Genomic DNA, 25,790 nt, shown 5'->3' on the forward strand with positions numbered 1-25,790 from the left:
TGAAATAAGCCATCAGTAAAAGACAAGTATCAAATGACCTCACTCATATATGGAATCTAATGAACAATACAAACTGATGAAGAAAATAGATCCAGAGACAGAAGCTTGGAACAGACTGTGGAATCTCAGAGGGAAGGCAGGAGGGAGATCAAGCAAAGAACTTATATGCATATAAGCATAACCCATGGACATAGACAATAAGGTGGTGAAGGCCTAGGGCGGGGGGGGTGAGGTGGGTTAGAAAGGTCAATGGTGGGGGAAAGAGAACATATGTAATACTTTCAACAATAGCGATTTTTTTTTAAAAAGGCAGACCAAAAATAAATAAATAAAATGGACAACAGAGTGTTTGACAGAACTGTAAGGTAAGGAAACACACACACATTGCCTTCCCTCCAAAAAAACAAATTGCCATTGGTAGAAAGAGGACTGGTGCTACTTTTGGCTAACTCATGTACGACACTAGCAGCACTTAGGATGTTAGGTTGAAGCAGCATGCCTGGGAGCAATATAGCCCACACTCATACCCAACATGACTTAGATGGTCACCAAGGAAACCCTGAGGTAGTGCTAACCATGCATGTGTCATTTCACATCCACGAGAAATTAAAGCATTCTCATTTCAATAGGGTCCATACGTTTTCTGAAATGAATCAGAGAAATGATTGAAGATTCCTTACCAAAGAAAGAAGGTAAAAAAAAAAAAAATTGTTCAATTTCTCAAGAGAAGGGAAATTCTCTACATAGTTCCATGTCAATCAATTTAATTCTATTTAACATTTACCAAGAATGTGATGTCACATGCGGATCGTCAAAAGAGCCGTGAAGGTTATTCCTTGCATTCATGGACCTCGGGGCCTAAGGGTGTGGTTCTTGGGCCAGTTAGCATCTTGGCATTCTTTGTTAGAAGATTTTTAATTGCAAACTCAATGTTTTCAGCTACTCAAATTTCTATTTATTCAGGGTGTTTTTTTAAATTCACTTTGTCCCTCAAGCATATAAGGTTTATATATACAGCAACTGCAAACAGTTGCTGTATATATTTTTCCTGTTTTACAGTTTTGAGGATTTTTATGACAGGAAGGCATTCAGTATACATTATTACATTCTGGCCAGAACCAAAAGTCTTTCATGGAATCCTTTCTTAGAGCTTACTTAAAAATCAGGTTGGTTATTGAGAAGAACCAATGAAACAAAAAATGAGGGGGGGGGTCCCCTCTTTGGTAAACTACATTAGGTTTATTGAGTACATATAGAACACATCAGATAGTGCAGCTAAAATAGTTGTAACTCAAAATTTGATCCCCAGAATATATATAAAGACAATCCAGTTTTTTTGTTTTATTTTTTAATAATGGGCAGAAGTCTTGATTGGGCACTCACAAAAGAAGATCTCTGATAAAATCATTAATGATCAGAGATGTGCCAATTAAAATCACAAAATGATACCACATGGCTAAAAGTTTTAAAAACCAACAGAAAGTACTAACAAGGAAGTGGAACAACTAGAATATTCACACACCAGAACCATTATGGAAAACTTTTAGGCAACATCTCCTAAAACTGAACATATGTATACTCTGTGGCCCAATAATTCCACCAAAAAACATCCTATCTAATAAAAGAATAATATGCAAATTGACCATCACTCCAACACACAAGATGGCTGCCCCCATGTGGACACAAGATGGCCAGCAGGGGAGGGCATTTGGGAGGGACCAGGCCTGCAACGGAGGGCATTTAGGGGCAATCAGGCTGACAGGGGAGCAGTTAGGGCATCAATCAGGCTGGCAGGGGAGTGGTTAGGGGTGATCAGGCTGACAGGCAGAAGCGGTTAGGGGCAATCAGGAAGGCAGGCAGGCGAGCAGTTGAGAACCAGCAGTCCTGGATCGTGAGAGGAATGTCCCAGATTGGAGAGGGTGTAGGCTGGGCTGACGAACACACACACACTCCTGTGCACAAATTTCATGCAATGGGCCTCTAGTGTAAAATAATGTTCATAGCACCTTTCATCAGAATAGTCAATGTCCTTGAACAGCAAAATAGAAATCAAATACTACACACACACACACTACTGCTACAGTGTATGATGGATAGTTCAAAGCTCTGACAACAGATGGTCTTAAACTTAATTCCAGTTGTACTATTTACCATGTAATACTAAATATGTAGCTATGAGTGTTTAGCGTCATTGAGTCCACTTTCTCCATCTGAAAAAGAGGGTCATATCATCTCTCTTACAATATTATCCTAAGGATTGGGTATAATGTACATATAACACAAAGCGTTGTGACTAACAGGTACTCAAAAATTCCTATTGAGTTTAGGAAATATAACTTACAACCACTTCGTATCAATGATCAACCCCTTTTATACATAAACTCTCCTCCTGTAAAATAAATCTGTACTGAGTTGCCAACTCAGGCATCAGTGAAATGAAACTATACAAGAACTGGGTCATGGCCTTTTCTTCTTCAGCTACTTTATGAACCCCATATGCAACTGCAGCTGTCAGCTCTCATGCCAGAAGATCAAATGAACTGGAAAGATTAAACAAATGGGCAGGAGAAATGCCAAAATGTGTGTAACTGCTGGACGGGAGTCCAATTGGTTCAGTTACAAAGTCAATCCTCAGAACACTATGTGCACTGTATACACGCTCTGAAGAGCAGCATATGCAGTATGGGATACCCGAAATACAAAAGCAAGGAAATGGGGACGACAACAACAACAACAACAACAACAAAAAACACTGCAGTTTTCAGCCTAATTCTGCGTCTCCTTTAGTCTTATATGTAAATCTATTCATATTTGTCATTAGAGAATAAAACATATAGGTCCTGTAATAAATCTCACTTTGACTAATTTTAAAGTTACAATGAAAATTAAGTGAAATGATTATTTCTAAGTGTAACACATTTTCAATAAAATTTTACTTGTTTTACAAAGAAAAGTCAGGATATTACGTTGTATTGCCATCTAAACTAGCAAGGGGAGGACAGAGGCAGGGCAAAGAAAAAAATAAATACCCTGTCATCTTGAAATCAGATTTGATGGCCCAAAATAATAACTGAAGAATGAGGCTCTGAACTTCCATATTTTGATTTCCCTACCGATTCCTCCCCCATGAAAATTGATCTTCATGCCTTTAGAAGCGGTAACTCAAAGTACTCTACACTCAGTTCCACTCATCCCACCAGAAAGGTCAGCACTCCAGGAGGGTGCAAGTCTGTAAAGCAGGTGCTCTATACGATGGGAACGAGGAACAACCTTTTCCTTTTTCCTGTGACTGAACTATTGGGAGAATCTCAGGCTATTTCTAACCTAGTGACAAAAGGAAAACTTTGGCCAAAGCCTTGTGAATTTGTTTTTCAGGCACAGTGTTTTCAGAGCCCACGCTGGATTTACCTTATATGCATGGGTCTAGTTTTCCATTCACATGAGGCTTTTGGCCTAGAAGAACCTGCCCTAGTTAGGGAAGTCCTCTTGCAATATTCCTCAATGATCTATTTACAAAAATCCAGTTCCAGTTTGTCTCTATGAAGAAAGCAATGTAGCCGAAGCCGGTTTGGCTCAGCGGATAGAGCGTCGGCCTGTGGACTCAAGGGTCCCAGGTTCGATTCCGGTCAAGGGCATGTACCTTGGTTGCGGGCACATCCCCAGTGGGGGATGTGCAAGAGGCAGCTGATCGATGTTTCTCTCTCATCGATGTTTCTAACTCTCTATCCCTCTCTCTTCCTCTCTGTAAAAAATCAATAAAATATATTTTTTTTAAAAAAAGAAAGCAATGTAATTCACATTTTCAAAGGCTAGTATATAGGTATCTGCCACATAGAAAAGTTTTTAAAAAAAGTAAGTTTAAACAAACATGGCATTCAACAGGTTTGCTTAAAATCCTAATTCAATGGTTATCCTTAAAATCCTAGGGTCAGGCTATTAATCTCTTAAACCACGAATAAATTACAATGGAATTGTTTATTCCCTAAGGCGAGATAGGTTTTAAAAATGGTGGTGCGCGTGGGCAAGGCTGCCGCTACAGTCCACAGGGTCAAAGGAGCAGGTTCTGTCCCCCGACTCCACGCCCTACTCCTCCTCTGGCCCGAGCCCAGGCCATCCATAGCAAAGCTCCAGAACCTACGGGCAGTTTCTAGGAACCTACTGGCAATCTCCAGGAATATTACAATAACCTACGTACGGAAGAGCCCCAGAAAATTAATCCTTTCATACTGCATAGACTCCAAGCAGTGGAGGAAGAAATTGAAAAGGGATTGGGAGGAATCCCATTCAACATTGCTGGTAGCAATCCACTCAATGACAGTGGAAATAGTAGCAGATGAAGATTTTGGGGTTCTTTACAGAATTTTAGAGAAGAAGCCACATATTAATGGTTTGGATGTTAGCTTTCACCTTGTAAGGGATGTTGGTGCATACGACGCTGCAAAACTGTGTCAGAAACAATACAATCTCATTTACTTAACGCTTACATGTAATAATATTGGGCCCAAAGGAGAGCCGATTGCTAAAGCACTACATAAGACTAAAACTCTGAAATGCCTAAGAATCCTGGACACAAGATTGAAAATAAAGGTGGAAAATTCTTTGCTGCATTGCTACAAATTGATTCATCCCTGGAGATTTAGATCTGGGTGACTGGCCTGGGAATGCAAAGTGTGATAAGCACCAAGGACACAAACAATAGGGTGGTGAAGGCCCGGGGCGGGGCGGGGCGGGCTAGAAGGGATCAATGGGGGAGGGCAGGAAGGGGGACGGGTGTAATATGTTCAACAATAAAGATTTCATTTAAAATAAAATTAAAAATAAAACAAAGTGTGATCAACACTAGCTACAGCCCTAACTCAAAACCAATCAGTTACAGGAATAAACCTAAACCGACCTATACTCTGTGGTAAAACAGGAAGAGTCCAAAGTTCATCTAGGCCACATGTGAAAAGAAAATCACTGCCTTGTTAAACTACGGGAGTAAAGCATGCTATGAAAAACTGTGGTCTGAAACAGTTCTACACTGTGCCGGAACAAAAGCCTGCACTACCTCGATGTCAGCTGTAATAAAATAACTCGTGATGGGATGGGGACTTTTGCTGATATACTGAAAAGCAACACTACCCTGGCAGCAAAGGACCTTTCTTTTTCACAGAACAGAAAACGCAGGGGCAAAGAATCCCGGTGAAACTGGCTTCACACAACAGGCGTCTTAAAGTGTTGTCAATAGTCAGCAGCAACATAGAGGGAGAGGGACTTGTTGCACTTTCCCCAATCAATGAAAACAAATCCCACACTCTCTACTACCTACAGTAGGGGCAACAAATGTGATGAGACTACAGATGTGGCATATTCATATTTCATTCAAATGAGCTGTCTAAAGCTAGACAATACAAATGTGGAGCCATTTGTGGGCGATGGACATAGGTATCGTGCAGAAGTCTGCAATGGCCATAAAAAGACCAGAAGGTCAACAGCCATGAAAAACAAGCTCTAAAAAAATGTGCACACCTTCTCTACCTTCACAGAGAATAATATTTCAATGCCTATTAAATTTCTTTCATAAATTAGAACAAGTTACTTTTGACAAAAGTGTAAAAGATATGAATATATTAAACTTTGTATAACTATCCATTAAAAAATAAAGAAAATGTTGGTGTTCTCACAGTTACTTATAATCTAAAATCTTGAAATTTTTAAATGTCTAACTATAGAGGACATGCTAACTAAAATAAAGTACTACTTTGAATATCACTCATCTATTAAATGTTTAGTAAAATGAAATAATTTAATGTTATGTGGGAAAAAGAAAGCATGATTTAAAAAAAAAAATCCATGTACAATATAACCACAACTTTCAAAACAAACATATACAAAGATAAAAAAACACATCAAAATGTCGCCAATAGTCATACTGGATGTTTAGTTTCTTTCTCTTTACTGCCCAAAAAAATTTGTTTAAAAATGTTTTTCTGAACAAAGACATTGACCTAACATGGTTTTCCAGTTACGTATAAAAGACCACGAGGACTTTAAAGGCACGATGATAAAAAGATCTAGTGAAGTCAACTAGACTTCATATTCTAATTTCAAGAAATCCTCACTTGTGTATTACCAATGTACCTTGCTAGTGTTTTAAAAGTAGAGGGGATTTTATTCCCGAATAATTTGGTGATTGAGAGAGTAATAAGTTCTAAAAAACTGGCTGAAGTAGAGCTCTTGTACGTCAGCAACATAAATAAGAAATAGAAATAAGAAATAGGAGAGAAGTGGTAATAAAAAGTCTCACGTAAGAAAGGTTAACAGTAACTGCCCTTAAAGCACAGCTCACTCTCTACTGTCAGGGAACAATGCTGTGAAGGAATCCACAGGGAGTGTACATGAACCATAGAACTAAGAAAAAGAACAGCTTTGGGCTAAAACCACAACATAAAACCACTCAAAACAAAAGCCATAATAATTTTTCAGTAATGATACAAATTACTTATAATTTAGTAGTAAACAAAAAGGCAAATGCCAGTTATTTCACCTGCTCATTATATATTTTGTATTCTCAAAAGTTTCAAATGGTAACCGGAGAGATTGCAGAAATGAAAATTGCAAATAACAATACTCACAGCCCCCCATAGAAGATTCCTTTTAAACATCCAGCAGCGTCTTTTACTCTTCTGATTAATCATTATTTCCTGCTTGCGGAGGAATTCTCTGGATATGTGATTTGTGAGTAAAATCTATAGGCATTCTGCATCAGAAACCCACACGACTTCTGTTCGACGAGGTAAAGAACTAACTAATGGGAAGTGCACAGCTAGGTTTCATAACTTTATTTCTAGCAGTGATGGAGCCTCAAGGAACTACGCAAGCAATGCATTTCAAAATCCCATGAAGGTATTTCAAAACGTAGCGAGAAAGCGCTGGAATACCGTGGTGGAATGGGAAGCATGGCGCCAACTACAGGTGACTTGATCGTAGTTACAGCCTTTAGATGTTTAACAAACTATCCTTCAAAATTTCAGTGTTAAAGGATCTTTTACACACACACACACACACACACACACACACACACACACACACATTTCAGAGAGGAAGGGAGAGGAATAGAGAGATAAAACATCAACGATGAGAGAGAATCATTTATCTGCTGCCTCATGCTCCCCCCCACCCACCCCCACACCCCCCACACTGGGGATTGAGCCTGCAACCCAGTAATGTGCCCAGACCAGCAATGGAACTGTGACCTCCTGGTTCATAGGTCTACACTCAACCACTGAGCCACACTGGGTGGACTGTTAAAGGATCTTAGGATTTCTTTTTTCATGGTGATTAGATAGTCAATAGAATAATGAAACCATGTTTAAGCTTTCCATCTCCCCCAAAACAAGCAGGCTTCTATTTCCTTCCCAGGACACCTAGCCATCCCAAAAAACTTCATGAAAACCTATCAGGATTTTAAAGAAGGCACCAATGAGCAAATTTCTCATCATTGCCATGTTTACTAGTTAAAGTAAAGGTCTTAGTTAATACAGTAGGTCAGGGGTCCTCAAACTACGGACCGTGGGCCACATGCGGCCCGCCGAGGACATTTATCCGGCCCGCCGGGTGTTTTTGCCGTTTTGTGGGTTTTTTTTACTTCACAATAAGAAACGTGCAGTGTGCATAGGAATTTGTTCATAGTTGTTGTTTTTAAACTATAGTCCGGCCCTCCAACGGTCTGAGGGACAGTGAACTGGCCCCCTGTTTAAAAAGTTTGAGGACCCCTGCGTAGGTCCTCGGGTTACATCGGAGATCCATTCCTACAGCGATTTTCTGAGCCCACCTCCCTAAGCACCTACGTCACTCACATGGAGCGCATACACAGCAGTAATGAAGTGAAGCAGTAAAAAAATTTTTAAAGAAAGATAACAATTCCTGACCTTTATTGTGGTAAATATATAATAAAAAACATAAAGCACATATGTACATACGTCGAAATGACGGAACTTTTTTTATAAATAAATGGGAGATGGCGACGTAACCACGAAACAACATTATGTCGAGTCCGACGTAACCCGAGGACTGTCTGTATATCATATTATATAGACTTCTCAAAACACCTAAATGTTTATCATCATGTGGACTGAATATTTACATAATAATTCAAATTCTAATTTTCCTTTTAAGTGACATATAGATGTTGTAGTCAAAATCAAACTATCAAACCTGGACTCAGTTCAACTTAGCAATATTACTTCTTTTAATTACTGAGTTTCTGAAAGAATAACAAACTAACAATAGTAGACTACCTTAAAGCACTTGAGGAAACTTCAATGGGTAAAATTAAATAAACATTTAAGGTAGCTTATGATCCAACAAGTGGAAGAATGGAAGAAACTACTTGGGGAAACACACACTAAAATCACCAAGTCTTAGAAATTTGAAATCCTCCCATTGTGTGGATAAGAAAACTGAGGTCGAGAGTGTTAAGATAGACATAGCTATGTTGATATTAATGGACAAGCCATTTTAGATCTTCTGATAGATTTTTTTCAGTGCAATTTCCATTGCATTATATATATATTTTTCAGTCCAATTTCCATTGCATTATATAATATATGTACATATATTTTGGGCAGTTTTATAACTTTATTCGCCATACAGCAGTTCGTTCTTCTCCACAGTAACTGTCTGTAGATTTTCTAAAGTGGTGACAGGTATGTAGTAGGTAACCAGTGAATAGAGCTTGTTTGGTGATTCTTCATCCTCATTCCATGTTCTGGACAACTGCATCCAGATACAGTATGGGGCATTCCTCATTCCTTTGGCCCAGACAGCTTTTTGAGCCTGGTGTCGATGCCTATGTCTGGAATTCCCATCTTCTTTATGATAAATTTCTGGATCTGAGTGCCCGAGGGGCACGCTTCGTGAAACCCACTTCATGGATACACTTGTGAATGTTGATGGTGCATTCTCTGGTCACTACCTAGTTGACGGCAGAGAACGGCCCTTCTACCCTTCTTTGTGGGAGCCATTATGTCGGGCCCACGTTGGAAAGGAAGGGCATTATATTTCTAAATTAGCTCTTTCTTAAATATGCTGTCATCCCGCCTATTTTCATGAGAGTGAGTAACCCGCCCTGAGTAACAATCGCTTGCTCTAAATGAAAGTTATCGGAAGCGTTGAAAGCCAGTCTCTATGAAGTAAAAGACACAGTAAGGAAACACGGCGTGTTCCCATAAGCGCTAATGCCTCCCAAACTTCATTAATCCAAGCACCATGCCCAGCCAGCTCTGCAGAGGGCTGGGGTGTCCTCTGCAGTCAGAGCGGGTTTTGCACCGGAAGGGTTGGTGTGTATGCTCAGGCATGAGTGATGAAGTCAAAGGAGGATGTCAGCACTTTTGGTTCCCTCTCTCCAGCTCGGGGGTGCAGCAGGAAACTTCAAACTGACCACATGCCAGTGAACTCTTTGCCGAAACTAAAACCGCCCCACTCTGCGACCCTGCACCAAGGCTGGCAGGGTCTGAATGTGGTTCTTGACCTCTTTCTTTCTGTGTGGTAGCAGTTTAGTGGGCAAAGAAAATGCTTAGGGAATAGTTTCTGCTTATTTGACACTGTACATTGTAGATTTTCATATATCTTCATAAATCTTTTCACTGTTCGGTTATTACATGACTATAGCTGTAGAAACATGCTTTTTAATTTATTTTTCAGTTTGCTTACATTTCGGTTTGCTAGATTTTATAAAAACAGATTTATTCCTCTTGGCTTTAAATCAAGTGACTTTGATCAGTCATACACAGGTGTTTAGTTTAAATTTGAGAATGGCTTTAGGAATCATGATATCAACCAATGTGTTACAAAGATAAGTAACCCTCCCCCGCAAAAAAAAATTATGTGGCTAAAAAGAAATCTTCATAAAGAGAAAGTAAACAAAGCTATTTATCTTCTCCCAACACCACCATCATTTTATTCCCTCTCTCAATAAAATTAATATTGTTATCTATAATTACAGCTGTATACTGAACTTATTATGTGCCCTTCTCATAACAGCCCTAACAAAGTGGTATTATTTGCTCCATTTACATAGATGGTGAAATTGAGAACTGAAGTGAAATAATTTTGCCAGAGAAGTAAACAGCAGAATTGCAATTCAAACCCTGGACTGTTTAACTGAAAAACCAGTTCTCTAAAATGGAAAATGTCTGCTTATTCTCCCAAAGTTTTCTCAAAAATATTAAACTGGGATGCAAAAATAAAAACGTTTACCCTATATCTGAGTTTTCTTGCTTTTATCCCTAAATTCAAAACCTAAAACTGGTAAACTTCCTCTTTTTATGTCATATGACTCTTTTCATAGCTAAATTCCTCAAAACTTTGTAAGTAATTCACTTGTAAGCAAATAGTTTTACACATAACCTAAATTGGTAGGATCATTTTAGAATAACTTAGAGTTCACCCGAACAATGATCAGTTTTATTTTAATTCGTTTACTGGTTATGAGAACGAGAAGAGTAAATGTGTCACTTCCTCAAGGTCACTTTGAGCCAAAAATAGAATTCTGGTGTAAGGTCTGGTTGCTAAACCACGCTTCCCCTGCAATGGTAAGCTGCCATTGGTAAGCTGGTCACTAAGAAACAGAAAAGAAGAAGAAAAAGATGAGATATTTAAAGTATGTTCCTACTGCTATCTCTTTCTCATACTTGACGATCCCCTCCATTTTGCCCATTTCCCATACTGTGAGTTGACCGTTTCCCATCCTGTAGATTCTATATTACAATTATGGGAAGAAACTGCAATGGCCTTGGCAGATAAGGAAAAAACCTTATTCCTATTTCAAACATGAAACAAATGTTTCATTTTCTTTTCTGATTAAAATACGGGATTTAGGCCAGCTGGCGTGGCTCAGTGGTTGAGCATCGAACTATGAACCAGGAGGTCACAGTTTGATTCCCGGTCAGGGCACATGACTGGGTTGTGGGCTCGATCCCCTAGTAGGGGGCATGCAGGAGACAGCTGATCAATGATTCTCTCTCATCATTGATGTTTCTATTTCTTCTTTCCTCTCGAAAATCAATAAAAAAATATTTTTAAAAAATATATGGGATATAGCCTCAAAAATTAAGATTCTTTTTAAAACTGTCTTGTTAAATTAATTTCTTCTATTGAAAATGCTTTTCATTGATTCCCAGAGGAAGGGGAGGGGGGGAGGGAGGGAGGGAGGGAAGGAGAGAGGGAGAGGGAGAGGGAGAGGGAGAGAGAGAGAGAGAGAGAGAGAGAGAGAGCGAGCGAGCGCAAGAGCGAGAGAGAAACATTGATGTGAGAGAGAAACCTCACTTGGTTGGTTGTCTCCTGTATGTGCCCCAACCAGAGATTGAACCTGCAACCTTGGTATGTGCCCTGATTGGGAATCGAACAAAAGAGATTTTGGTGTACAGGAGAAGGCTCCAACCAACTGAGCTACCCGGCCAGGTCTCTTCTATTTAAATTTTCTTGATACATATTATTATCTTTTGATTTATAAATTTAAGGCAGTTCACTAAGACATGTGTAGGTACCTGCACATATAGTATTTGGCATATGTCTAAAGCAGTACTAACAACTTTTAAAATAGTTTTTTCATTTTTTATTACAAATACTAGAGGCCTGGTGCATGAAATTCGTGCATGTTGGGGGTGTCCCTCAGCCTGGCCTGCACCATCTCCAATCTGGGATCCCTCTCACAATCTGGGATCCCTCTCACAATCCGGGACCGCTGGCTCCTAACCGCTCCCCTGCCGGCCTGATTGACTAACTACTCCCCTGCCATCCTGATCACCCCCAACTGCCCTCCCCTGCTGCAACCTGCCTCCTCCGCTGGGACCCACCTCCTCTGCGCGAGGCAGTGGAGACGCTGGAACCGGCCTTCTCTGCACTGCGCAGAGCCGCAGGCCCCCCGGCCTCACTGCGTGGAGTGGCCTCCAGGCCCTGCCTCCACTGTGCACGCAGCCATCTTGTGGTGGCCACCTTGTGCCGACATCATACAAGGGCATGACACCACCTAGGTTTTTATTATATAGGATGCACACACAACAAAGATGTCATAAGTCATTTCTTGGCTCTACTTGCATTCAGTCCTTGCTCTTGAGCAGCTTTCTTTGCTCTAACCATCTCGACACGTTCCCTATCGTTTCAGGCAGGCCTTCTTTGTCCTTGCCAGTCTACATAGAAATTGCAAAAGTACTTTCAGATGTACTTGCTGGTTGGTATGTTTCAAAGCTTGTTCCAAAAGCTCCTGTTCTGTTGTCCAAGGGGTGAAATCTGTGCACATACCTTCAAATCATTGTGAAGATGTTGCATTGTCTGCTTGAGGCACTGAAGACTCTGTTCTTTTAAAAACTTATCAAAAATCTTTTTATGTCATTTCCTCAATGAAGGTCAAGTGTTTGAAGACTCTTTGCTTTTCTGATAACATCTTTGGTGGTTCTATTGATTCCAGAAGAAGAATGCATGTTCATATAATTAGCAATAACTTCCCATCTTGAATTTGTGGCAGTAGGAACGAGATTAACAGATTTAATTAGTAACTGCTGATCATATACTGACCAATCTTGACTGCAATTTCTACCTCCACCAGTTGATTTCTTAGATGCTTATCACATATGAGCCTCAGCTTCCTCTTTCTCGTTTCTAATTTGCTCATTTCTTCTGTTTTTCCAGGGCAGCCTTTTCTATTTTGAGAATGATGTGTTTCATTCAAACAAACACTGCAAACTTGCTAATTCAAGGTGCTCACAACGTTTTCCCACTTCTATCATTTTTAACCTGCACTTCCTCGTTTTCACAAGTGATTCCATTGCGTGAGCTTTGAAATTTTTGTCTTTCCTTTTTAATGGCTTTTGTAATGGCTTTTGTCTGGCTATTTTGTCCTTCTTTGTCAATAATGCTTGTTGTCTACCTTCCTCTTCTTCTTTCTCTTTAGCTAATGGAGCAGCTCTAATTCACTTGTCTTTGTTTTTCTTTAGCTTCTTGCTCCTTCTGTTTTGCTTCTGCTTTCTTTCCTGCTTTTTCTTCCCACATGAAAGTTCTTAGTTTATTAATCCTCTTATGAAAAATCTGCACAATCACCCCGGATGAAGTCAGTGAAGAATCATTAATACTTCTGTTATCCAATCCTAGCTCACTTTTGCCAGCACCAGCATTGGCCTTTGTAGTCCCCCCGACTTTCTTCATCCTGTTCTTGCATTCCTCTCTCTGTTTCCTTGGGGTCTTCTTCTCATAGAGGCCATGTCTTGCAAATCTATGTTTGGGTTCATTTTTCTTTGCATAATCCAAGGCGTAATAAGTCATGCCAAAGCCATTTGTCTTGCCACCACCAAAATGGGTTCTGAATCCAAACACAAAGATGATATCTGATGTTATCTTATACATTTTGGCTAATTTTCCCCAACTTTCTCTCTTGGGTACTGTTGCCTTCTGAGGGTGAAGGACATCAATGACCATTGGTTTGTGCTGAAGTAGTCTGTTGGTCATGAACTTCCTGGTCCGGGTAGTTGCTGTGTCCTTCGTGATGGCAGCCTCTGCTTCTTTCTTGGCCTTCCCCTCTTCCTTAACTCTTTTAATTCTTGGATCAAAGCTGTATGCCTTGTCAATGAACGTCCTTATTCAGTTTGTTTCTTCTTTTTTCCATTGTGGCCCTGCTGCTCTGTCCTGTTTTTCAATCCATCTCCTCTCGTCGCAGCATTTTTCTTTTTCTTCTGCATCTAAATGGGAATATTCTAAGAATCAAAATTATATCAGAAAGAATAAAATGTATCTACATCTTCAAATCAGGAATTCATATCACCAAGTCTCGGACATTTTTAAAATTTGACCTTTCGGAATTCCTTTAAAACACTGGGAAAAATACTTTGAATAAACTGTATCTTGCTTTCCTTTAAGAAGCAACCAAGATAGCAAAAAATATGTTGATTGGTTTCGGTGTAACTGTGTATCTTACATGGCCAAGTCGAAGTACTGCCTAATGATCTTGGTTCTTCAGTGGTGGGATCAAATGTTTTTAGAATAGGAAATTCTCATTGCAATTCTTCACCTTCTGATTCCTCTGACAAATCTTTCTTATCCTCCAGTTCCTGAAAAGAGGCAGAAGAATTTCTGTTTCTCCGCTTAACAAAAGCTTCAAACCATCTTCCCAAAGGTTCAACTTGATGGTGTTGAGGCTGTGATTGAAAGAGTTGGGCGTTGGCCTTGGATGGGTGCTCAGTTGGTCAGAACGTCATCCTAGAATGCCAAGGTTGCAGGTTCGATCCCAGGTCCGAGTACATACAACAATCAACCAATGAATGCATACATAAGTGGAACAACAGATTGATGTTTCTCTCTCTCTCTCTCTCTCTCTCTCTCTCTCTCTCTCTCTCCCTCTCTCTCTCTCTCAAAAAAAAAGAAAAAAAAATCAAAGAAAGAAAGAGTTGAGGGGTTTCAATGCATTGCATGGAATAAATCAAAGGTCAGCATGTGAGTGATGGTGGTGCCCTGGGTGTCCACATCACTAGGCAGCAGCAGCAGGATGGTGCCAGGGCCAGCCCCAGGGGCACAGCAGTTCACATCCAGGCTGAGGGTGCTCAGCGTCCCCCCAGGCTCTAGCAGTACTGCCAGCTGACCCTTCTGTTGTGGGAAACGCTCTATATTTATGCTATATGATAAGATAGCCACACGAGCGCTTGTGTGACCAAGGAACAAAAATTAATTTTATTTTACTTAAATTTAGAAACAACCTGTGGCTAGTGGACAGCATAGCCCTAAAGTCTGGGTATATATTTTATTCTTAACACTTTTTATTTTAAAATAGAGCCACAGGAAGTTGCAAAAATAGTACAGAGAGGCCCAGTTTCCCCTGTGTTTTTTTTTCAAAGTATATCACTATAGTACAATATCAAAACCAGGAAATTGACACAGGTACAATGTATATTTAGTTTTATGTCATTTTTTCACTTGTATAGAGTTGTGTTGCCCTGGCCGGTTTGGCTCAGTGGATAGAGCATCGGCCCAGGGACTGCAGGGTCATGGGTTCGATTCTGGTCAAGGGCACATGCCTGGGTTGTGGGTTTGATCCCCAGTAGGGGGCGTGCAGGAGGCAGCCGATCAATGATTCTCTCTCATCATTGATGTTTCTATCTCTCTCTCCCTCTCCCTTCCTCTCTGAAAGCAATAAAAATATATTAGAGTTGTGTAACCACCACCTCAATCAAGATACTCAACAATCCCATCACCACAAAGAACTCCCTTGTGCGATCCCTTTACAGTCATCCCCAGCACTCTTATCCCCACCAGGCCTAGGCTCTGGCAGCCACTGATCTATTCTCTATTTCTATCATGTTGTCACCAACAAACGCTGTACAGGTGGAAGCACACAGTATGTGACTTTCTGATATCAGCCTTTTTCACCGGGCATAATGCCCTTGAGATCGATTAAACTTCTTGGCATGCATCAATAACATGGTTCCTTTTTATGGCTGTGTCGAATTCCACAGTGTGGATGTACCACAGCTGGTTTTATCTATTATGTTAATGAACATTAGGTTGTTTGAAGTTTTAGGGTTTTATAAACAAAACTGCTATGACCATTCTCACACAGATTTTAGTGCAGATTTCATTTCTCTGGGATAAAGGCTTAGACATGCGACTGACAGATTGTGTGATGAGTGGACGTCCACCTGTGGTTTTGTTTTTTAAGATATTTTTTATTGATTTCAGAGAGGAAAGGAGAGGCACACATAGAAACATCAATGATGAGAGAGAATTATTGATCAACTGCCTCCTGCACACCCGCTACTGGGGATCGAGCCGGCAACCCAGGCATATGCCCTGACTAGGAATTGAACCGTGACCTCCTGGTTCATAGGTCGACTATGTATATACATCTTCATTTACTTAGATCTTCAATTACTTTCATCAGTACTTTGTAGGTTTCATGGGTATATCTTTTAAAAGCAACCTAAATAATAAATTAGAAATCACTTACAAATGCTACCGAAATAAAAAGTGATAGTCCAAACAAGTTTTGAAAGTAAAAATTACCTTAATGAACTAAAGTTAAAAATCAAAAGTACCATAAATCCAAATATGTCCATTAGGGGCATATAAGCAGATTTTTCTGAAAGACACGGTTTATATAATTTACAAATAAATGAAAGGAGACCACAGGGAATTTTGCAATTAAAACAGTAATTTTACTCTCTAGCTGCTTGAAGATCAACCTTCATCATGAATGACACAGTAACCATACAGACCAGGAAGTTCATGACCAACAGACTACTTCAGCGCAAACCAATGGTCATTGATGTCCTTCACCCTCAGAAGGCAACAGTACCCAAGACAGAAATTCAGGGAAAACTAGCCAAAATGTATAAGACCACACCTGATGCCATCTTTGTGTTTGGATTCAGAACCCACCTTGGTGGTGACAAGACAAATGGCTTTGGCATGATTTATGATTCCTTGGATTACGCAAAGAAAAATAAACCCAAACACAGACTTGCAAGACATGGCCTATATGAGAAGGAGACCCCAAGAAAACAGAGAAAGGAATGCAAGAACAGAATGAAGAAAGTCAGGGGGACTGCAAAGGCCAATGCTGGTGCTGGCAAAAAGAAGGAGTCAAGCGCCGAAACCGGTTTGGCTCAGTGGATAGAGCGTCGGCCTGCGGACTCAAGGGTCCCGGGTTCGATTCCAATCAAGGGCATGTACCTTGGTTGCGGGCACATCCCCAGTGGGGGGTGTGCAAGAGGCAGCTGATCGATGTTTCTCTATCATCGATGTTTCTAACTCTCTATCCCTCTCTCTTCCTCTCTGTAAAAAATCAATAAAATATATTTTAAAAAAAAAAGAAAGAAAAAAAAAGAAGGAGTCAAGATTCTTCGGTGACTTTATCTGTGATGGTTGTGCAGATTTTTCATGAGAGGATTAATAAACTATAAACTTCTATGTGTGGAAAAAACACACAACAACAGTAAACAGAGCAGATTGGAAGTATAAGGGAGATAGAATAAGTATCTTCCAGTTATATGCAGCACAGTTTTCCTCACCTTTTTTGATTATTATGTTTATTCTATGTATCAAACCTGTTCATTACATGTGCAGTTATAGTGCAAGATTAGGGTTCTAAATTATATAACTGTAATTACATAACTGTATAAATGATATTTTTAAAGAGTAGTGATAAAAATAATGCTTTATGAATTTTGCTGCTTAGCTATTTACAGAAGGAAGGTCAAGTAGAAAAATAATTCTGTTGAATAATAAATGTATTAATATTAACTATTTAGACAATTTACTGAAGCTATGGGGAAAGTGGGATATGAGAAAATCAAAGGGATTAAAATTATTTAGCCCAGAAATGAGAATTCTGTAAAAATACCTAGAAGACAATCAGGAAGTTATATATCTATCCAAGGGAAATAAAGGCTAATTTTTTTAACATACCCAAGAATACATTTGTAACAATTGGAGCTCAAAATAATGATAATGCAGTAAGTAGGTTGTACAAACTTAAAATAAGGAAGGTCCTATTGATGATGAGTGAAATATAGTTGTGTAGGCCTGGGACGATCAAAATAGAATCCCCACCGCCCGCCCCCCGCCTTAACATTCTGTAAGTGTACAATCAAAGCCTTCAGAAAACATGTCCAGTTTTCAAATCTGACTTAGAAAGAAGAATATGAAGACTGGACATGAAGAGCAAATAATAGTGACCATTTTCTGTTCACCTCTATGTCTCCCAGATGCTTTACTGGTTCACACAATAATTGCTTGATGATGAGCACGTACTGAGGATATCCCAAAGCAAATGGAATTATAATTTGTGGAGAGACGAAAGAAGGTAATTTCTGAAAACCAAGAGTGTGGACATCATTTTCTAAACTATTGGTAATGATATCACGCCAAGGAAGTTTGACAGTGGATGGAGAGAATCAAGAAGAAGCTGGAAGGACTTCTCATACAAAATCAAACACCTGTATCATAATCATTTCATCCCCACTACCCATAATCTCACTGCTAAGTATGTCTCACCACCAGACATACTTAGCAGTGATAGGGTCTGAGTAGAATAAAGAAGAAAAACATAAGTAGGAGAACCAATAAGAGAGAGACAGAAAAGGAGGAAGTACGTTATTAGTAACACTTAACGACTATTCAGATGAGAGAGGGTTAAAACTAAAAGCAAGTAAGCAAAACTAGTGCTGCCCCCAAAACATTTTTTACAATCAAATGAAAGAAAAATACTCAAATTACCTCAATACTGAACAACTTATTGGTGCCACATGATAATGTATACTAGTAACCAAACTCAAAAACATGAAACCAAAGCTAAAAACAGGAACCAAAGTTAAAGGTCAAAGATTGAATATCTGTCAGATTCTATGAATCTTAAAGCTACAGGATCACTCATCTAGGGGAAATGATGAACAACATAGACTGATGAACAAGAACAGACCCAGAAACAAGGAGGCATCGATCGGACTGTCAGGCCTCAGAGGGAGGGGAGGGGAAGGTGGGGGTAGGGGGGAGAGATCAACCAAAGGACTTGTGTGCATGCATATGAACCTAACCAATGGTTAAGGACAACAGGGGGGTGGGGGCATCCATGGGGAGGGGTGTGGGATGGGAATGGGGGGGATGAGGACAAATATGTGACACCTTGATCAATAAAGAAATTTTTTTAAAAAAGCTACAGGATGTATTTAAACGCCATTGAATCCCTATTGTAATACAACATTAATTTGATTTTTTTAAATGGAGCATCACACTGGATAGGGACACGTTTACTAATATAAGTGCTTAACAAATTCAGGAAGCCATTTACTAGCCTGTATGAGCTAACCTAATAGACCATCCGGGTGAGTAAGCAACAGTAGAAGCAACTCCTGCTGCCACCTGTTTTGTCCTCTCGTGCCAATGTAGAGACAGCTGCACACAGAAGCTCCCAATGACAGAAAACCTTGGAGTTCTTTCATCCCATTATCGCCCACTGCCTTTACCACAATCATTTCTACAATGTGTACAGAGCCCGCCTTTCATTGTCCACAACTCTTAAACAGCATTTAGTCCGTGTTTGAAGAAATGGAGTCTGTGGAAGGGGACTATTTCTCTGCCTTCAGTAACATACAGTATGAGGCCACCTTTACTAAAAATAAGCAGTTCAGTGTTAAGACCAAGTAAGATACATAATGCATTCAGATGTCCCCGTCACGTAGAAATCTCGACACAACCAAAGGTGAAGAGTATGATTACATTGATGAGGAATTTAAAAAAAAAAAAAAAAAAAAAGACTTCTGTCCACCAGTGAAATATAACATTTAAAATGTCCAGATATTGAGAGGTTCTGTCTATATAAATGTTTTCTTTTAAACCTCCTTCTAGAGTTTGACCCTTTCTTCAAGTGATGAACAAATTCCTTTTCACCAACTCCTAACTTTAGCCCAAAGTGCCTTTTCAGTATTTAAAAACACACACACACACACACACACACACACACACACAACACAAAGAAAAAAACATTAACAGATTACAGAGGGTTAATGATAGCCACAAATTCTCTGTCACTACTCCCAAGAGGTGAGGTCTATTTCTCCACCTCCTAGAATCTGGGCTGGGTCTAGGACGGTTTGTCCAACAGCAACGGGCAGAAATGACATTGCACCAGTTCTAGGCTAACACTTTAAGGGGCCTGGCAACTTCTGCTTCCTCCACTTTGGAATCCAGATGTCATACTGTGAGAAGGTTCAAGCAGCCTACGTGAAAGAGAATAAAGGTCCCAGCTGACGACTTCAGCTAAAATCCCAGCTGACAGTTGGCAAGCACTAACTTGCCAGCTGTCTAAGTGAGCTATCTTGGAAACAAATCCTGCAGCCCTAATCGAGCTGTCCCAGCTGACAACACGCAGGCCAGAGATGAGCCATCCTTATCAAACCCTGGCCAAATCTCAAAATTGTGAGCAAGATAAATTCTTTTTTAAGCCAATAATTTTGGGGTTGATTTGTTATGCAGCAATAGATTACTGAAACAAAATTTGGTACCAGAATTGGGGTTCCACTGTTACAAAAACCTAAAATATGTATTGGCTTTGGATCTCAATGATGGGCAGAAGATAGAGGTGACTGTTAATAAAGATTTGAAAAAAGAGAAGAAATGCTAATGGTGGCTGAAGAAAGGGAACCTACATTATGTACGGCAGAATAGTTAGCACACCCACTGCGTGCAGTAATGTGGAAGGTCGAAAGTTATCCAGTTCATGGGATCTAAGGAGAATTCCAGGAAGAATGTTGAAAGCACCAACTGGCTTTTCTTAGCTGCCTGTGATAGAATACATGAGTAGTGGGATGAACAAAAAAGAAACCGTTTGGTTCCTTTCCAAGCAGAATTTAGAGGAAATAAACATAAAGGAGTCGAACTTGATAGGCTCCCAAATAAAACTATTCCTCATTTCAGTATCTTAGCAAATGACGCACAAAATAAGAAATAGCTCAGGGCAAAGTTCAAATCCTGTAGCCTCAAGGATGTGGCTGCATAGCCCTTTGTTGAGCCTCATAAAGCTTTTAAGTGGTTCCTCAGAGACTCTTTCCATTTAGACCAGTGGTCCTAAAACTTTGTGTCAGACACAGCTCAGGGGTTTGCTGAAATCCAGATTGCTGGGCTGGATCCTCACAGTTTGATTCAGCAAATCTAAAATGGGGTCTGACCTCTGTAGTCAATTTCAATTCCCAGGTAATGCTAATGCTGGTGGTACAGGCACCACACTATGCAAATCAGAGGTAGACCAAAAGGCTTGAAAGAATCTGAAGGGTGCATCTTAAGGACTATCTCTACCAGACACTAGAGCTTCTAAGAATCTTAAAGGTATTTTCACACAACATTGACGTAAAGGTAGTCCAAGGTAGAGAGAGAGTTCTGTCTCAAAGAGATTTGTGGAAATGGTTTTTCTCTAATGCTGTGAACCCCAAAGAGATATATGGGAAAACCCACAAAGGCTTTGAGAAATGTATCTGTGGAAGCATTATCAGCCTGGACTGAAAAGACAGAAACAGTTCGAAATAAAAATATATCGGCGCCTTATGCAGATACAAAGAGGCTGCAAACGTGAGCCATTTCTTGTGGAAAAGTAAGAAGAGTCAGGAAATACAGCCCAGAGCCTAGAGGGTGGAGATAAGAGCCATGCAAACTGGCCCCTAAACAAGGAACCACAGACATATACCTAGCTGGGTTTTAGAGCTGCCTATGGGTGCCTCCCATGTCCCCGCCTCTGCCCTTCTTAAAAATTCACATACCATACAATTCACCCCAAGTTTGCAATTCAAAGATTTTTAGTAAATTCAGATACAATCAGTTACTTTTAGAACATTTTAATCACCTCCAAAAGAAACCTGTACACTGTAGTTATCACGCTCTCCCTCACACAGCCCTCAGAAATCACCAATCTACTTTCTGTCTCTATAGATTTGCCTATTCTAGGTATAAGGGAATCAAATAAGATGTGGCCTTCCGTGACTGGCTTCTTTCACTTAGTGTATTTTGAAGGTTCATCCATACTGTAATATGTATTAGTACCTCATTCCATTGTGTGGATAGCCTACATTTTATTTATCCATTCTTCGGTTGATGGATATTTGAGTTGTTCCCACCTTTTGGCTCTTACAATGTCACTACGAATATTCATGGACAAGTTTTGTATGGATACGTGATTTCCTTTCTCTTGGGTTTATGCTTAGGTATGAAGTTGCTGGGTCCTATGACAACTCTGTTTCAACTCAATGTTTTAACATTTTGTGAAACTGCCAGACTGTTTCTAAAGTGACTGCATCTTTTTTTTTTTTAATGTTTTTATGGATTTTTAGGGAGAGAGAGGGAGAGGGAGAGAGGAAGGGAGAGAAAGAGAGAAACATCAATGTGATCAATGTGAGGGAGAAACATGGACCTGCTGCCTCCTGCATGACCTCTAATGGGACTGAGCCTACAGCCTGGGCATGCACGCTGACAGGAATCGAACAGGCAACCCCGTAGTGTATGGGACAATGCTCAACCAACTGAGCCACTCCAGCTGGGCCTGGCTGCATCTTTTTACATTTCCACCAGCAATTGTTCCGCAGTCTCTAAGACCTTTTGAAGGGGCATGTCTGTTGAGATTCTCCCTGCCTTACTCCTGTATATGTATGTGTGGTGGGGGGAGGTATATCATTTGCCCCTTTAGCTCACAGGTGTTCGGTTGAGATTAGCTGTACTGAAAGAGCCTCATCAGCTCTTTGATTTAGACGATGAGATCCTGAACTAAGCTGATGTAGTAATGAGGTGAGATAGTGAAGGTCTTGTGTGGGGGGCAGCACCGTTTACATGTGTGAGGGGCTGAGAGCACACACCCTGGTCAACCGTTACTTTGGTGACCACGTCCAACGAACTCCACTTCTGAGTATTCATGTCTTTGCACAGTCCCTTCTCACACTGACTCTGGGATGGGCCTATTGCTGCTGAGACAATTAAAATATGGCAGAAATGATGCAGCGCCAATTCTGGGCTTAGCCCTTAATTGGTTGGGCAGCATCCACCTCTTCCCTTGTGCAACCCAGACACCACAAGGCAACCCAAGCAGCCACTGGGTCCCGCTGAGCTCCTCTCCAAGCCTCAGAGGACAGCAGCCATTCCAGCATCCAGCCAACATTACATGAAACAGAACTTCCTCGTCAACCCACTGAATCCCGAGGTTACAAATTGCTGGTTTAAGCTATTACATTTTGGAATGGTTTATTAAACTGCAAAAAAAAAAAAAAAAAAATAACCAGAACACAGGCCCCTTTTGGTATATTTTGAACTTCAATTCTCTCTAGTCATGATAAATTAGTTATTTATGAAGCAATATAATGTGGAATAAACATTTTTTCCTGCCAAACTTTTAATGCATTATACCTAGGATCAATTTAACAATGATTTAAGCAAATGAAATATACTTTCTAAATCTCAGGAGACTTTTCTTAGAGTCTATCCTAGGGACAGATCTTAGAAGCAAAAATAATGACAAAAGTTAAGAGTTTTTGCCCTGGCTGTTGTGGCTCAGCATCGTCCTATACACCAAAGGGTTGAGGGTTCGGTTCCAGGTCAGGTCCCATACCTGTCTTTCATGTTCAGTCCCCGGTTGGTGTGTGTATGAGAGGCAACCAATCTCTTTCTCTCTCTCTCTTCCTCTCCTCCCTCCCTCCCTCCTCTCCCTCCCTCCCTCTCTGTCTTTCTCTCTCTGCCTCCCTTCCTCTCTCTAAAAAAACAAAAGCAAACAAAATTAAGAGTTTTCATTTTCAGTAGAAAGCAATGAGCAGCTCCACAGGGTATCGGGGGACTGGCCAAGGCTGGGCGACCTCAGCTGACTGGCATCTCTTGGTGCTCAGCAAGGACACAAGAGGTACAGACAAATCCAAGGAAAGGCCCTTGAATATCAGGTAAATTCACAACAGGAATTTGAAAGGCGGGAGGGGATACACAAAAGCAACCTGCGGAAATAGCCAGGGACTCCTCAAGGCACAGTTACAAGGGTTAAGATGGCAGTTCTTCCAAAGCCTGTTGTTATGGCAACCAGCAAAGATTTTTAACATCTGTAACTTCAATAAAAATTTGTAAACTCTGCTCTATCTTATGCTGAGGAAGCTGCTGTCCTCCTGCTTAGCTGCTTTGGATCTAACGGCCCTCCCTTGCCTGACCCAGGCACCAGGTCTTTCAGTCCATCCTATGGACACCACGCTGGCATACGGGGAGCTGGAGGCTTCCTGCACCTCAAGAACAGGGGCGACAACAGTGAGCCCCTCAGCGGGTAGAACTGTTCTTCTTTCACAGAATAGTTCCAGGCACATAGTAAACTCTCGATATTATATATCAACATGTTACATTTGCTAAATTGTAAGTGTATCTGCCCTAAAAACAACTTTCAAGAAAAAAACTTTTAATGTAAGAGTATCAAATCACAAGTCTATTAATAGGGAACCGGCTCAAACAGAGTGTCGTACACCTATACGGTGAAATAATATGCTGTCTTAAAAGAGATAATAAAAGAAAGGAAGAGCCTTTGTAAAGATTTGATGTGGAAAATTCCTAATACCATATAAAAGAAAAACCAAGTTGAAGAAAACATAATTCCATTTTTTAAATAATTATATACTGTTTGTACATGTTTGGAAAAAAGTCAGGCTAAACAGACATCACAATTTGGGTGGGAATTTCACTTTCTATATGATACATTACTATAATGTTTTTTAAACAGTAAGCACATATGAGTCTTATAAGCAGAAAAACATTAATGTAAAGGCACATAAAAATCCTTCTTAAAACACAGCATGCTTTTACCTGAATTTGTTTATACCGTTTTCATTGTTCATTCCTGTTTAGCATGCAAGCAGCTCAAGTCTGTGTTTAGAACCGTGTCAGAAGCTGCTATATGAGCTGTTTCCCGTATCAGGCAGCTATTTTTAATTAATGAACATTTTGTTGTAAGAGTTCACTGGAAAATAAAAACACCGCCATTTCTGCAAGTTGAACTAAAGAAAGGCTTACTCTGTAAAACACTATGAAAAATTTAAGTTACTGAAAAATGCTCTATGTATTATTTAGTGATATATAATATTTAGTGTTAAGCCCTTTATTTCCAATGCAATACTGAGATAAATTAATCTCATTAAAAATCCCGCAAGGAGCAAATCTAAATGCTATTTGCTTAATTTCACCTAAAAAAAAAAAATAACACAACATTCTTCACATAGTAAGCACTCAAATGTGAGCTGCCAGAAAAATCAGAGGTAAGAAAGAGAAAGAATACAGAAATAATATGACTTCTTTTAAACTAAACATTTACTAAGCAATTAGATGCAAAAATACTGTCCTACACTGACTTGTAGCTGCTCTACCTGAAAGTATGAATAGCAATAATCACCCCCTCTACTTTATTATATTGTCCCAAGGTTGACAGGAGATAATATGGCTCAAAAGATAGCTGCTATGTAAACAAATTATGTTTTTCATCTATCCAATTCTTCAACCCATGAGTTGCCCAGCACCACAAGGAGTCCTCTGAGGAGGCAGCAGCAGTGAGAGTCGGTGAGAACTCAATCGCTGCACAGGAGAACCTGAGTTCCAAAGGTCCCACACCAAGCCATTCTCCGACTGAACGGCGATGGGATTTTCACGTAGATCTAAGAGAAGGTTCTAAGAAGGTCCCCACTGCACCGTGTATGGCAGTCACAAAAAAAGGGGCTTTATTGTTCTCTTGTCAAACTATAATCCTCATGACAGGTGGCAAGCCATCTAACTATACTAAACTCTACCCCACACCCTCTTCACTCACTACTTCCCTAAATTCCTTGCATTTCTATTTTTCCTTATCCATTAATTCAATTCAGACAGGTTATAGAATCTCTACCTAACACATTTAACTAAAAAATGTTGGCATTTAAGAGAAATTCTGAGGTTGGGGTGGGTTCAACATACGGCCCCCAGGGGGTGGTGAAGGCTGATATCCTTGAAGGAGCCTTACACCTGTAAGCATATCCCATCGGGGCTGTGATGGCCAATTCTATGCATCAACTGCAGAGACTTTTTGGATGAGATTAACATTTAAATCGGTGAACTCTGAGTAAGCAGATGGCTCTCCTTAATGTGGATAGGTCTCATTCAATCAGTTGAGACAGAATAGAACAAAAAGCCCAGTCTGCCTGAACAAGAGAAAATTCTCCAGCAGACTACCTTTGGACTTCAATCTGGACCACTGGCTCTCCTGGGTCTGGAACCTGCTGGCCCACACTGCAGATCTGGGC

At 40.2% G+C, this 25,790-nt stretch overlaps 3 protein-coding genes and 1 pseudogene across 3 annotated transcripts in view; 2 read left to right on the forward strand and 2 right to left on the reverse strand.

Annotated features, from left to right (window-relative positions):
• Positions 1–25,790, reverse strand: part of FGD4 (FYVE, RhoGEF and PH domain containing 4) — a 211,958-nt gene that overhangs the window by 135,465 nt on the left and 50,703 nt on the right. The gene's annotated exons all lie outside the window — the stretch shown is intronic.
• Positions 496–5,497, forward strand: LOC103285485 (leucine-rich repeat-containing protein 34-like; annotated as a pseudogene).
• On the reverse strand, positions 12,546–13,703 carry LOC114231180 (40S ribosomal protein S24-like). The gene has a single exon (XM_054719174.1). It carries the CDS (start codon positions 13,483–13,485, stop codon positions 12,949–12,951), a length of 537 nt encoding a protein of 178 aa, XP_054575149.1. The 5' UTR covers positions 13,486–13,703; the 3' UTR covers positions 12,546–12,948.
• LOC103285483 (40S ribosomal protein S24-like) lies at positions 16,216–24,422 on the forward strand. Its single transcript, XM_054719699.1, has 2 exons — positions 16,216–16,624; positions 24,370–24,422. The coding sequence occupies exons 1-2, from the start codon at positions 16,216–16,218 to the stop codon at positions 24,420–24,422; spliced, it is 462 nt and encodes a 153-aa protein (XP_054575674.1).

The sequence above is a fragment of the Eptesicus fuscus genome, chromosome 7 (genome assembly GCF_027574615.1).
Source record: "Eptesicus fuscus isolate TK198812 chromosome 7, DD_ASM_mEF_20220401, whole genome shotgun sequence".
Lineage (NCBI taxonomy): Eukaryota > Metazoa > Chordata > Mammalia > Chiroptera > Vespertilionidae > Eptesicus > Eptesicus fuscus.